Here is a 13,531-nt window from a genome sequence, read left to right on the forward strand (position 1 = left end):
CCCTCCTTCCAGTCAGTCAGTATTTCTTATTCCTCCCAGATCTTCTCAAAAAGTGTGTGTGTGTGTGTGATTTGGATTTTTAACATAGCTTTAACAATTTTCCAGTCATATCACTATGATGTCTGCAGTGTGGCAGTTTATAGTGATGTTTAGGACTAGGGCATCATGCCGCAGACATGTAGTATGATGTCCCACCCAGTCACATTATCCTGACACCAGGCCAACAAATCCTAATAGTAACCTCTTAATGCTGAGCACCAAGCAAGGCAGCTGTTCATACAATTTTTGTAAGTCTTTGGTATGACTCAGCTGGGGATCAAACCCATGACCTCCCGCATCTGAGGTGGATGCTCTTACCACTAGGCCATCAGAGTGGTGTCTTCTCAAAGAGGGGAGTTTAGCATTTCCACTGAAGACTCTAGGTCTGTTCTGAGGACTTCTGCTGGGATGATATCAGGTCCAGCTTCTTTGCTCTTCTTCAGCTTGGTGATGGCTTTCTTGATCTCGTTTCTGGTGGGATTGTCACAGCTTCTGGGGAGATCTGCATTGGCTGGGTGGATTTCTGGAGGATTTAGTGGTGCTGGCCTGTTCAACAGTTCTTCAGAATGTTCTGCCCATCTATTCATTTGTTCTCCACTTGCTGTCGTCTTTCCCTGCTTGTCTCTTAGGGGTCTCTGTTTTGCTGTACTTGCTGGTAATGTTGTACAGCTTCTTCATGTTTCTACATCTGGCCACTTCTTCTGTCACTGCTGCCAGTCCTTCAACATTGTCTATATTGTCTATTTTGATGCTTCTTTTCACTTCTCTCTGGGTGTCAGTGTACTCTTTTTGTACCTTTACCTTTTTAGTTCTTGTCCTAGTGCTATATACTGCTGCTATCTTCTGTTTTCAGTCTTGGATTTTGTGCAATGTTTCGGCTGAAATCCATTCTTTCTGCTGGTGCTTCATGGGGCATAGTACTTTTTGGCGTGTTGATTGTACTGCCTCATTAACTTTCTGCCATCTGTTGTTCACATTGTCTTCTCATCTTCAAGAAGCTTTTGTAGCACTGTGTACTTGTTGTTAAGCGTCAGTCTGTATTCTTCTTTAGTTCTTGCATCTTTCAACAGGCTGATGTTATACTCCGTTTTCTTCTCTTTGTGTCCATTCAGTTCTTCTTCAGCTTAAGTTTCATCCTCACGACAGCTAAGTGGTGGTCAGATTCCACATCTGCTTCACCCTCACATCTTGCAGGGATCTTCTGAACTTCTTGGCTATGCAGATGTGGTCAGTCTGATTTTCTGTCACATGGTCTGGTGATATCCATGTGTTTTTGTGGATTCTCTTATAGGGAAAGATGGTACCCCTGATGACCAGTGCACAAAGGTCTGTGAATCTCACTCCATCATCGTTCATCTTGCCCTGGCTGTGGATCCCCATGGCTTGTTCATACCCTATGTTGTCTGACCCAACTTTGGTATTGAAGTCACTGTGTCTTTGTCTGGGATGTTCTCTACTATGTTCTGTAGTCAGTTGTAAAACTGGTCCTTATCTTTTTCTTTGCTGTCATTTGATGTTCTCTACTATGTTCTGTAGTCAGTTGTAAAACTGGTCCTTATCTTTTTCTTTGCTGTCATTTGTTGGAGCATGCACTGTATGACGTTCATCTTAATTTTCTCCTTCTTGTTCCTAAACGTTGCCTTGAGGATTCTGGGCCCGTGTGGTTCCCATCCTATCAGTGCATTATATGCTTGCTTCAACGGCATGAGCCCTGCCCCCTATGTATGAGGCGTGTTATCTTCCTCATGACCTGAATACAGTAGCATCTCTCCTGTCATCAGTCTTCTTTGTCCAGATTGAATCCATCATGTTCCACTAATGCCCAGTAGGAATAGGTTGTAGTTCCTCATCTCTGCTGATACCTGTGCTGTTTTTCCTGCCTCATACATTGTCCTCACGTTCCATGTTGCAGTGTAAATTCTCTTGTTTGATAGAAGGGTGGTCTGCATTATGGCTTCTGTGGGGTTTCGGCTTTCACCACATAGCATCATAACTCTTCCAGAAGAAGACACTTCCTCCCTCAGGCTTTAAGTTTCTGAGTTTTTTTCTGTTGGCATTTTTGTATCAGGTTGGGTTTTACAGGGTCGAGATGCTAGCCCCATGCCCAACCCTAAGGGGGATAGTCTAGGACATGCAAGTAAAATTAATGTAGCCATATAAATACCAGGTCTGTTTCCATTTCAGACTCATCTTCGAAGATCTTTTGCTTGCCAAATACAACATACTGTGAGAGAGTTGAATGACCAACACTATATCTAGTGGTGGGCATTGAAGCTTTCAGTTTATGTGATAAGCCAAATTTCAGATTAAAATGGGTCTTGAAGTCAGTTGGATTGCAAAATGATTTCATTCTATTGGTTGATGATGTCTGTCCAAAAGTATGTCAGTCTGGCATCAACACTAAAGTTAGGGCTTTTGTGTTTAGGCCATTTTTGTTGCACCTGCATTACTGTTGTATTTAGCTCAAAGTCTTAGTATTACTGTACAATTATGTAACTTGTTACATAGGATGTATCATAATATGATACCATTTAGGCAAACAAAGCACTGCAATCTAGTTGTATTGCCCTTGGTGGTTTTGTTGGTGTTCTTTATGATAAACCTGTAAAGTGATGGAGTAATTCTCGTGTCCTCACTAGATGTTTTAAAAATGATACCCTTTATATGACAAGCTGTGTATGGAGAGAAAAAAGTTTCAGACAATTAAGGGTTTTCTCAAGAAAATCAACAGCATTTTATTGTATAAGGTTTCAGTTAAGATGCTGGTATATGATAAAACAATATTTCCACTCTTTTGTGTACATCACTTGTCTTTTTGATGGTTTGCTTTCCTGATTTGCCAATGTATGCACTTTTTAACTACACTTGTTGCTTAAATTTAGCTGGCAGAAACAATGGATTGTTAAATAATTGGGTCAGTACTTTTCAGTCCCACTTTTAAGCCACAAAATAATAAGTGTTACAGCATTTCTTTTATGATTAGCCTGAGAGAAAGTATTGTAAATACATTCAGAAGTGGAAATGTGCTTTTATCAGACCGGACTGAAAAGTAGATTTGGCTGAATTGTGTAAATATGGCTGATGGGCTTATCATCAGATGATATGGCAAGAATTTACACCAGGATAATTCATAGCTTTACTGTATCAAGGTCATTCATATTGATGTGCAAAGCCTATGCAATGTGTGCAGTTTGCAAGCTTTCTTGATAAAGTTACAGATGCAGGGTGTTTATTTCCATATGTCTTCACTAGCAACCTGATAGAAACTATACTTACAAGACTTGCTGTATATACTTGCTTGTATGCCAGACCAATCTGTGAATAGCCTAGGTAAAGATCTTCTCTTGTTAAATATTGTAGCAGATAAGTTGTTTAGTTGTTTTTGGGACTTCTTTAGTGGAAAAGTGAGACATAGCAGTCACTTTTTTGACAGCATCAGCATTATCAGTTTTGTTAAGGTTTAAGGTTAAGCTTTCCATTGGTATCTTTATATTTCTTATATATATAGTCAGCTCACATAGCACTGATGCTTTTTCATATGTCATACTGAAAAATTGAATTCGAAAATCCACAGGAAGAAGCAGAAGATCAACAATCCAGGGTTCTCATAGAAATGCAAGGCCATACATAGTTTTCTTTGCCATTATGTCTTCAGCAGCAACCTGATAGAAACTTTACATGTTGGATATACTCATTTGTATGACAGACCAAGGTTTGAATAGCCGAGATAAAGATCTGCCCATGTCAAATATTGTAGCAAATAAGATTTTTTAGGTGTTAAACATAACAGTCACTTTTTGACAGCATCATCATTATCAATTTTGTTAAGGTTTTAGATTAAGCTTTCCATTTGTGTCTTTATTTTTCTTGATATAGCCAGCTCACATAGGACTGATGTTTTTCCTATGTCTTACTGAAAATTTGAATTCCAAAATCCACAAGAATAAGCAGAAGAAGATCAACAAGCAGGGGTTCTCATAGAAATGCAAGGCCATAGAGTTATCATTTTCATTAATTCAGGCCCAGCATTGGCTTTTGGTATAAGCATTGAAAATCCTAGAAATTTATGTCATTTGTTTTGAAGAAAACTTTCAAATTTATATAAACCCCACAAAGATTGCACTGGTACAAAATATGGTGGTACAAATGAGATTATTTTGCTGACAGTTTGTTTACTATGTGGTCTAGATCTTCCAAACACATATGGTAATTGTAAATAATGTTTGATCATATTTAGAAGCAAAAATGTTGAGAACAAGATTGGTAACATTTGGGATACCATACATACTCAAGTACAAGTCAGATCCAACTGCAAACTGCATACCAGTAGACCCAGGTTAGTCATCACACGATATGCTAGTAGACTGGGTCTTCGCAGTTTGTTAGGAATACTCAATTAAACAAAACAACATGGACCCTGGTCTTCCAGAGTATTGTACAATGGCAGATCAGGATCTATATTGTTTGCAGTTGAACTTAACTTAGCTCCTAACATCTGTAAATATGTGATCTTAGGAGAGCAGCTGGTCAATAACATAATTAACAACATGGATCTGATCTTCCAGCTCATTATGCAATGACAGATCAGGGTCTTTGTTGTTTGCAGTTGGATCCAGCTTGTACTGTACACTTGCCTTGTAACACTGAAAATATTTGATCTTTGGAGATAAGCTGCTGCTTTGCACAGAATTTAAGTTATTTTACTGAAGCAATTTATATACAGTGTGAATAACTGCAAGATTGATTTCTCAGTACAAGGAAAATGCAATTTTAAAGCAGCAATCCTCTCAATTTGGGCTTTTCAAAATAGTCTCGGTAAAAAGGGCATTATATATTTTTCATTAAATTATTATTTGTAAAGTTTATAAAATTTCTCTGACACCAATGTTATGTTGCTTTAATGTGAAAAAATATGTTTTCTTCCCTATAGAACAAGATTCTTTTAATGTACATCTTCAGTAAAAAAAAAGTTATAAAAGAAAAACCAAATCTAAGACAAAAATGTTATGAGCACATAAAGTTTCCACAATATTTAAATTCTGTTGGCAGTCATAATTGAACACATAGACACACACACACACACACACGAGCCTGGGAATATAGAATTGGTTATCTGCACCCACAAGCATGTCATTAAGAAGTAGTAAGTGGGTGCATAGATTAGAGTTTATATAAGAAATCAGACCTTGTATTATAAGGATTTTATTATATTTTATTCCCTCTCTGCAAACTGTGTTGTTTGGGTGTGTGTGTGTAGTGGAATGAGCTTGTTCATCTGTTTGTAAGTTCCACTTTTATTTACTTAATACTTCCTAAATCCTTGAAAATTGATATGGTATCTTTTTGTCTAGTAATATCTCAAAAACCATTTCAGGTATGTTCATGATAATATGGGAATGCATTTGTAGCGTGACAAGAGTTTGTGTTCCATACATGATTCATCTTTTTCAGATTAGGACTTTCCTATATTCTGAAAATTATATTTACACCTAAAATCTTGTATTCTGCTAACATGTACAGATCTGGTTGCCTATATCATTGTTTTATTATCTTATTGTTTTTGAGATATCTAAACCTGCTCCACAGTGTTTTTATAGGATTGTGCTGTCGCATTAAATCGAGTACATGCATATATTCTTGGACACCTTGAACACTCATTCCTACATTTTTCATTGGTACCTAGTGTCAGTATGAGAGCTAGAAGTTCAAATCTTTGATGATTTTGGATCATGTATGGTTGCAGGTTTGATCTTCCACATGATGATGATCTGAAATGTCGACCATTATATCAGAAAAGCCGGAATTCAGACAGTCACACACATGTAATGTCACCAACACTAGACCAGGATGCAGACCCTTGGTCATGGTCAGAATGCAGCAGAAGGCTTATCACTGAATTCATTGAGTATGTATGGGTTTTGTCTTACCAGCAAGTTTTGTTATCAGATTGAGACGCTACTTTTCAGATATTGCTGCTCTCAAGTTATTTGTTACTAAGCTTCATTTTCCAGACAGTTCTAAGTGTTAAGATTAGAATCAAAGTTTTATATAGTATTAGAGAATAATACATAATGTGGAAAAAAAGTCCAAGCAACAAACATTTTGTTCATTCATCAGGACTTTTTAATATTGTTGCAGTTGTTTTGATTTCTCACTTTTATCATGTACAGCTATGAAAATATAAAGTAGATACTAAATCATGCCTGGTATAATTCCTGACTCAAAAGTAGGCCATATTGATATTCATGATGTTTCGGTTCCTGTGAGTCAATTACTTGCTTTGAAAGCCATTTTCTGATTTTCTTACTGAAGTGAATTTTTATGTACATATCTTACCACATCCAGAAATAGAATCATGACGTTTCTTTCCTTTGTGTAGTGCAGGTTTTGCGGAATGTCTGAAGGACAAACCTAAAATGAAGCGTTACCGCAAGCGGATGAAGAAAATTCAGCGTCAGATGCCTGGTCAGCTGTACAAGGTCAAGAGACAATGTGAGCTGGTGTATGGACCTGGGCATACAGTTTGTCCCTATATGGTAATGCTCTTATGTGATTAACTAACACTATATATATTGATATATACTTGCCTTCTCTCCAAGTTTATAGTCATATAGTGTAGAATACAACATTTGTAATCTATCCAAAGAAAATAACTGTATTTATTTATGTAGAAGTCGTGCCAAGCTGTGAGCAAGATAGATCCAAACCTGGTGTTACAGACAGATAACTGACTATTCTGTTTGTTTGAAAATAATAAATGCATGTAGAATAATCAGCATGAACTCAGATCTTCAGGTGCATTATGCAGAATTAGATCTTGGTCTGGACTGTCTACAGTTATGTGCACTTTACACACAGGCAAACATAATATGGCCAGGGAGGCACTGGTGTCAGATTCATGATATGGAGGCTAAGATGTACTCAGTTTTGTAGCCTTCGAGGGCAGGGTTTTTGTTGGCTCCAGTTTGGTTTGCTACTTTACTGCACAGCAACATGCAAAGGTTATTTAGCACTGAGGCAGTTGGAATAAAGTGCCTTGCCCAGGGACACACCATGATGTCCAGCCTAGTCTGATCTGATGGTAAGATTCAAACCAGCTTTCTTCCAGTCACAAGGTTGGCATAGTAAACACTGAACCACTGCAACTCCTTCACAGAGATCAGGAATAATCCAGATAAAACAGGTTTAAGTTTATTTCTCAAGAAATTGATGTGTAACAAGCGCTGCTACATGTCTGCAAAGTCTATGTGCTAAAACCTTCAACAGATCTAAATTTATATTATCTTCATATTTGGAATATATTGGCAGAGTTTTCTGAAAAACACAGAATTAATAATGCAGTTGTAAAAAAGTTTAAATTTTTTGTTACCTTTTAAATATTTTTGAATCAAATATTGATTTTTTAAATTGGATGTTCTATTAAATATTGCTGTTGCTTAGCTTGTAATCCATATTATTGTGCAAGGATTTCTGATATAACAGTTGTTTTTGCAGGCAAACTGCAAGATCCTGTGGTGTGCCAATGCCAGTGACCTGGGTCTTGGGTGTACTACTCAGCACATGCCAATGGTGGATGGGACAGAATGTGGAGTTACAAAGGTTAGAAACAATTGTAAATGTTTTAATTATTTTATTTTTTTCTCCAATGTACAAAGAAGTTTGTACAGCATATATTAAATGGATTAGTTTGAGTTCATTTCAGAATCATACAAAGATCATTGAAGATTCTTTTCCTAGCACTAACAGCCAGCTGATATGATAGAAATCTGTTTTTATTAGCTCTTCTGGTCGTTGACCAGAACAGCATATGGACTAGCCTGTTGTCAGTGTCCTTCCATCCATAAGTACAAGTTTGTTATTGAAACTACTCCAAAGTACATAGATGATTGTCATGAAACTTTACATGCAGATTCATCCTTAAATGAAAATGGCACTACACAGGCATATAAATTTGCGGCCACAGCAGTAGTCTTGAAAATCTTGCTATCTGTACTCCTCATACCAACATGGGGTTTCCATGACAAGACTTCTTATCATGTCTAGTTGGTCCTCAATGAAAATGATGCCATTCTGATGTACAATATGGCAGCCATTTTGAAAATCTTGTCACTACTCCTTGTTATTGGAAAGTCAATTCAGCATGGGGTTTTCAACAGAAGACTTCTTACGTTATCTAGTTGGTCCTAAATGAAAATGGTGCCACCCAGACATCCAATATGGCCACCACAGTAGTCATCATTAAAATCTTGTCAATACATCATGTGAATGGATGATCATACCAACATGAGGTTTTGATCAAGAGATTTCTTATGTCTGGTTTGTCCTAAATGAAACCTTTGCTGTTCTGACTTCCAGTACACCACAGCAGCCATCATGAAAATGTTATTGCTACTCCTTCTGAACAGAAAGTCATATCAGCATTTGGCTTTCTCCTTCAGAAGATTTCTTGTGGTGTCTAGTTGGTGTCAAATAAAAAATTATCAGACTTGATATCCAATATGGCCACCACATAGGCCATCCTGAAAAATCTTATCACTTCTCCTAGATGAAAAGTCATTTCAGCATTGGGTTTTAACCTGAAGACTTATTATGATGTCTAGTTGGTTCCAAATTATGTACCAAATGATAATGTTGCCGATCTGACATCCAGTTAGGCCACCATGGCAGCTATCTTAAAAATCTTGTTATTGCTACTCCTTCTAAATGGAAAGTTATATCTGCATGGGGTTTGCATGACAAGACTAACTATGATGTCTAGTTGGTCCTGAATAAAAATCATGCTGATTAGACCTCAAATATGGACACCATGACAGCCATCTTGAAAATCTTCTAGCTGCTACTCCTCCTAAATGGAACGTCATATTAACATGGGGTTTTTGCCAGAAGACTACTTATGGTGTCGGATTGGTCCTGAATAAAGATGAATCTGATTTGACAAGTAAGGTGGCCATCTTGAAAACCTTGTTATCACTACTACACCCCCAGAATTCATGATCATCTCCAAGTAAGGTTTTCACCTGAAGTATTCTTATGATATCTAGTTGGTCCTAAAATAAAATGGTGCTTAACAAACACCTAATATAGTTGCAACAATGAAAATTGAAAACATTGAAAATCTTGCCACAAATTCTCTAAATAGATGGATGGGTTTTCATCTAAGTCTTCTAATGGTGTCTAGTTTGTCCTAAATGAAGTTGGTGCTGATCTTACATCTATTATGGCTTCCTCAGCAGCTAATTTTAATTTTTTGCTCAAGAATATCAGAGTTGGTTTCCACACTCAGTGGTTAAAAGGAAGAAGTGGTCTTAATTCCTGGAAATTCATTTTAGACATTAGAGTGTCCTTTCCTATTGAAGGACTCTTGTTAATGTAAAATGAATGAATGAATCAAAATAATAACTGAATGAGTATTGGATAAAATAATCAAATTTGCACAAGTTGAAGATCAATGCTCATCATAACAAGTACACAAGGATTAGGGTATATTGATGAGTGACTTTGTTCAACATGACAATGATTGAGATTGCATTGGTTTCCCACAACAGAAAGCCATGGCTGCTGATTTAGTGCAGGTCATAAACATTAAAGATTTCTAATATTCACCTTGTTTTGACTTTATCATTTTCATTCACAGGACCATTGTTGCATGACATCATATTGTTGATGTCTTAGTGTATTGTTTTTGTATTACAACTGCAAACTACTTTCAAAGCATAAGTAGGTCAAAAGCAACATAGATTCACATTTGCCAGCATGTAGCAGATTGGGTGATGACTACTCTATTTCCAGTTTGATGAACATCAACAAGATGCTGTAAGTGGAATGTTTTCATACAGGCATTTAAAATCTATATGCAAGTCACTAACAGTCTGATGTGACAGTTTATTCTGTTGTTTTTCCACACCTTCATACCATATCACTAAAATGGTCAATGTCATAATCATTGCTATAGGGAACCTGCATATCATGTAGTGTATAAATGACAATGATTGATGATAAAAATGTACAGCTAATGATAGAAGTCCAAGCCTCAAGATGGAATATGGTCCTGTCTTTATGATTTTTATTTGTCTTAAGTCAGATAAATTGCATTATATCATTGTCTTGCTATCGTCCCATCTGCTAATGTTGGGTTGTCTGGCTAATAACTTGGTAACAGTTGAAAAGATGTTAATGACATTTTAAATACACACACACACACACACACACACACACTCTCAACACACACACACACATCCACCAGGTGCATCACATTACATAGTCACTCCCCCAGCATCTAAGTGATGGTCAACACAAAGGAATATGATTCTTTTAATTGTGTCTTTTAATGGAGTATAACTTTTGAAGCAAAGAAGATATTTTTTAAGGAAACTCTGCACAAGTTTAATATCCTGAATAGATAGTATGTCATTTACCTTAGCCATGCCTCTGCTTCACCACAAGGTAAAGGTCATTGCAAGGGTAAATTAAACTGTGTCACTTGTATCCTTTGCCTGAGTATAACTTTCGAACCACTGAAAGACAGTTTAATGAAACTTTACCTAGTTTTATATCATGATGCGACAGTGTGTCACATCTAACAGCCACACCCTCTGCTTCAAGGTTAAGGCAACAGCATTGGAACATACAGATAAATGACCTCTAATCATGTATGGAATAACTTTTGAATTAGTCAGGATACTTTAATGACACTTTAGCCTTTTGTTTATCTCAACTTGATAATGTCTTGCGTATTTAGTCATATGCAGAAGCTCAAGATCATAACAAAGGATAACGTATATCACTCCTGACCTGTGGTCTTTGAAACCCCTAACATATTTTGATGAAATTATACCCAAGTATACACCTTATACAATAGTTGAGTCCCTAGCTCACAGATCAAGGTCATTAGCATGCAAAAGGTTTATAAGATGAGCATATCATATGTTGTTTGTGGTTCTTTTGTTACATTGTATGATACTGTGAAGTACCTCCAGCATTGATTCATCCACTGGCATAGACATTTTTAGCAATTTGGTATGCAGGTCTATTTCAGTGGAAATGTTTGTATTAGGACATAGAGCCTGTGGGTAACACTGTTATTATATGTTCATGACAAGCTTTACATCATTACAGTGGTGCCAACAGGGAGCATGTGTGAAACGAGAGCTGCCACGGGTTCGGCATGGGGGATGGGGACCATGGCGATCATATGGAAGGTGCACTAGGCCATGTGGAGGTGGCATAAAAAAATCCATCAGATCCTGCAACAACCCAGAGTAAGGACCAAGGCTCTCAATGACTTAAAAAATCACAAAATTTTCATGAGTTGAAAAAGTTTTGCAAATCTAACAGAAAAAAGAGTTTTTAAACTTTTTTTTATTTTAATGATCATTTTAGATATCTAAATTCACAGGTCATGGCAACCATTAAATTTTTAAACATTGGAATCCCACAAAAAAGGGTCAGCTCTACATTATTTGTTTCATTGTTTCTTAGTTCCTTTTGAGAGTTTGTAAATTAATAATTTGGCCTTTGTTTTAAGATTTGTAGCTAGGATTTGTTGAAAATATGTTTGCTAATTAACATTAAGAAATGCTATAAAGATATTGTATAGGCAAGGTCTTATGAAAGACTTGTATTTAAAAGTATTCTTGCATGTGTATTTTATTAGATAATATATGGTAATAAGGTGTTTTGGATTAGATCTACCATGTAGATACTGTTTAGAAATAATCAGAGGAGGTCTCTTGAGGCCATTTCATTCAGATCTGGTTACACCTGACTAATTTCACTTATGATTAATGACTTGGAGTATGTAAGGGACTCTTCTTGCTCAGTTCACTGCAGGATATTAACTTGAATGGTGAAAGACCAAAAGAGCTTACATCATGGACCTGTTTCATGGTCTGCCTGTCTGTTATGATTGTTTGCTACTCATCTTAAACTATTAACTGGAAAGTCATAAAACTTGGCACATTGTTTTAACCTGAGATTTTGTTGGTCCTATATGAAAATGTTGGTCCTTGCACATCTTGTGTAGGTAACCATCTTTAAACATTTGGTTGTTACAAGAATGGATGGTCATATTGACAGTTTTTTCACACAGAAAACTTCTTATGACATGAGCATGGTCTTTAATGAAAATGGTGCCAGTCTGACATACAGAACTTAGGCACGTTATTGGAAACACAAAGGAATGTGAGCTAAGTGTCTTTCCCAAGGAAACACAGCTGGCAGAATTTGCTGCTTATATAACTGTAAAACTTGTATTTCTTTATTAAATTTACCAGAAATATTGCAGACGTATATGTTCATATCATATGCATAATGATGTTGTTTAGTGTCATTGAGTGCACACATGCAAGATAGATTTATCCTGCATGGCTTTCATATAAGCAGACTGTGTCACATATACATGAAAATGAGATCTTTTTTTCCTCGGTATTGTAATGTTGCATCTAGCTTGAAGAAAGGCTGATCTTATCACCATGGATCATGTTTTGTCAGTTGTGTCCTATTGCTTTAAAGTACATTTATGTTTACTATCATTACCCCAAGACAAAGATTTTCTCAAGTGATTACCTGGTAAGGTGTATCTAATGTATCTGGTCACCTTGAATAACTTTTCTTACTATACCCCCAGAAGATTAAAAATACATTTGTTAAGTTGTCAAAGAAAATCTTTTCTTATCACCTAATTACTAAGCCATGCTATATTTATCTAGACGGTTGTACATACACTCAAAGCAAAAAAAATATTTCTGATATCTTACAAATCTTCATTTCAAATAATGTTCCTTCAAAAATTACCAATTTATAAAAGCTTTTTTGGTGATGAAGGTGTTTATTATTTTGATCTGTTTTGAGTTTTTTTTTCAGCTGATGACACATTTTGTCCTGTGTAGAAATAACGTAGATTTTAGGTGCAGTGAAAATAAATTTTTTTTTAGCAGATCTTCAGCTGTGAAGGGGGCATGGTCAAAGTTAAACCCAGTAATTATTGAAGACCAGGGATAATACCGTAAAATTGTTTCTCACCGTTGTCTTACTAATATGTCAAAAACACAGCCTTTTAAGTGACAAACTGAATCGCAGAAAAGTTCCTTGACATTACTGTTGTTTTAACTGATTAGTGTATATAAATGCAACTGGCATTGCTAACTTGATGTTCTTCATAATACAATTATCTTTTCTTTCTTTCCGTTCTTTTTATAAATGAATATATTTACTAATACACAGGAGAGAGCACGACCAGAACCTCATTGATGCTGTCGGTACACTTGAAAGTGTAAAGTGAAAGTAGATTTTTGTTGCAGAAGAGCTTATGGGTTGGTCTTTAGTCCATTGTCTGTTGTGTGCCATCCGTTTTCCATCCATCTGTCAGCACAAGTTTGTTATTGCACTTTGCACACACATTTATCTCATGGTCTAGTTGGCCAAAATGAAAATGTCCAGCTTGGACATCTGATATGGCCACCACAGTGGCCATCTTGAAAGTCTTGTTATCACT

The 13,531-nt window shown here is 36.4% G+C and overlaps 1 protein-coding gene across 1 annotated transcript in view; it reads left to right on the forward strand.

The window, feature by feature from the left end:
• Positions 1–13,531, forward strand: part of LOC149789283 (A disintegrin and metalloproteinase with thrombospondin motifs 9-like) — a 343,799-nt gene that overhangs the window by 200,964 nt on the left and 129,304 nt on the right. Inside the window, exons 9-12 of the mRNA XM_089975475.1 lie at positions 5,783–5,944; positions 6,419–6,575; positions 7,534–7,638; positions 11,155–11,297. Coding sequence (XP_089831601.1) covers positions 5,783–5,944; positions 6,419–6,575; positions 7,534–7,638; positions 11,155–11,297 — 567 coding nt within the window. The remainder of the gene's footprint in view (positions 1–5,782; positions 5,945–6,418; positions 6,576–7,533; positions 7,639–11,154; positions 11,298–13,531) is intronic.

This window comes from Sinohyriopsis cumingii, chromosome 11 (assembly GCF_028554795.1).
Source record: "Sinohyriopsis cumingii isolate HCF-2022 chromosome 11, ASM2855479v2, whole genome shotgun sequence".
NCBI classification, from domain to species: domain Eukaryota; kingdom Metazoa; phylum Mollusca; class Bivalvia; order Unionida; family Unionidae; genus Sinohyriopsis; species Sinohyriopsis cumingii.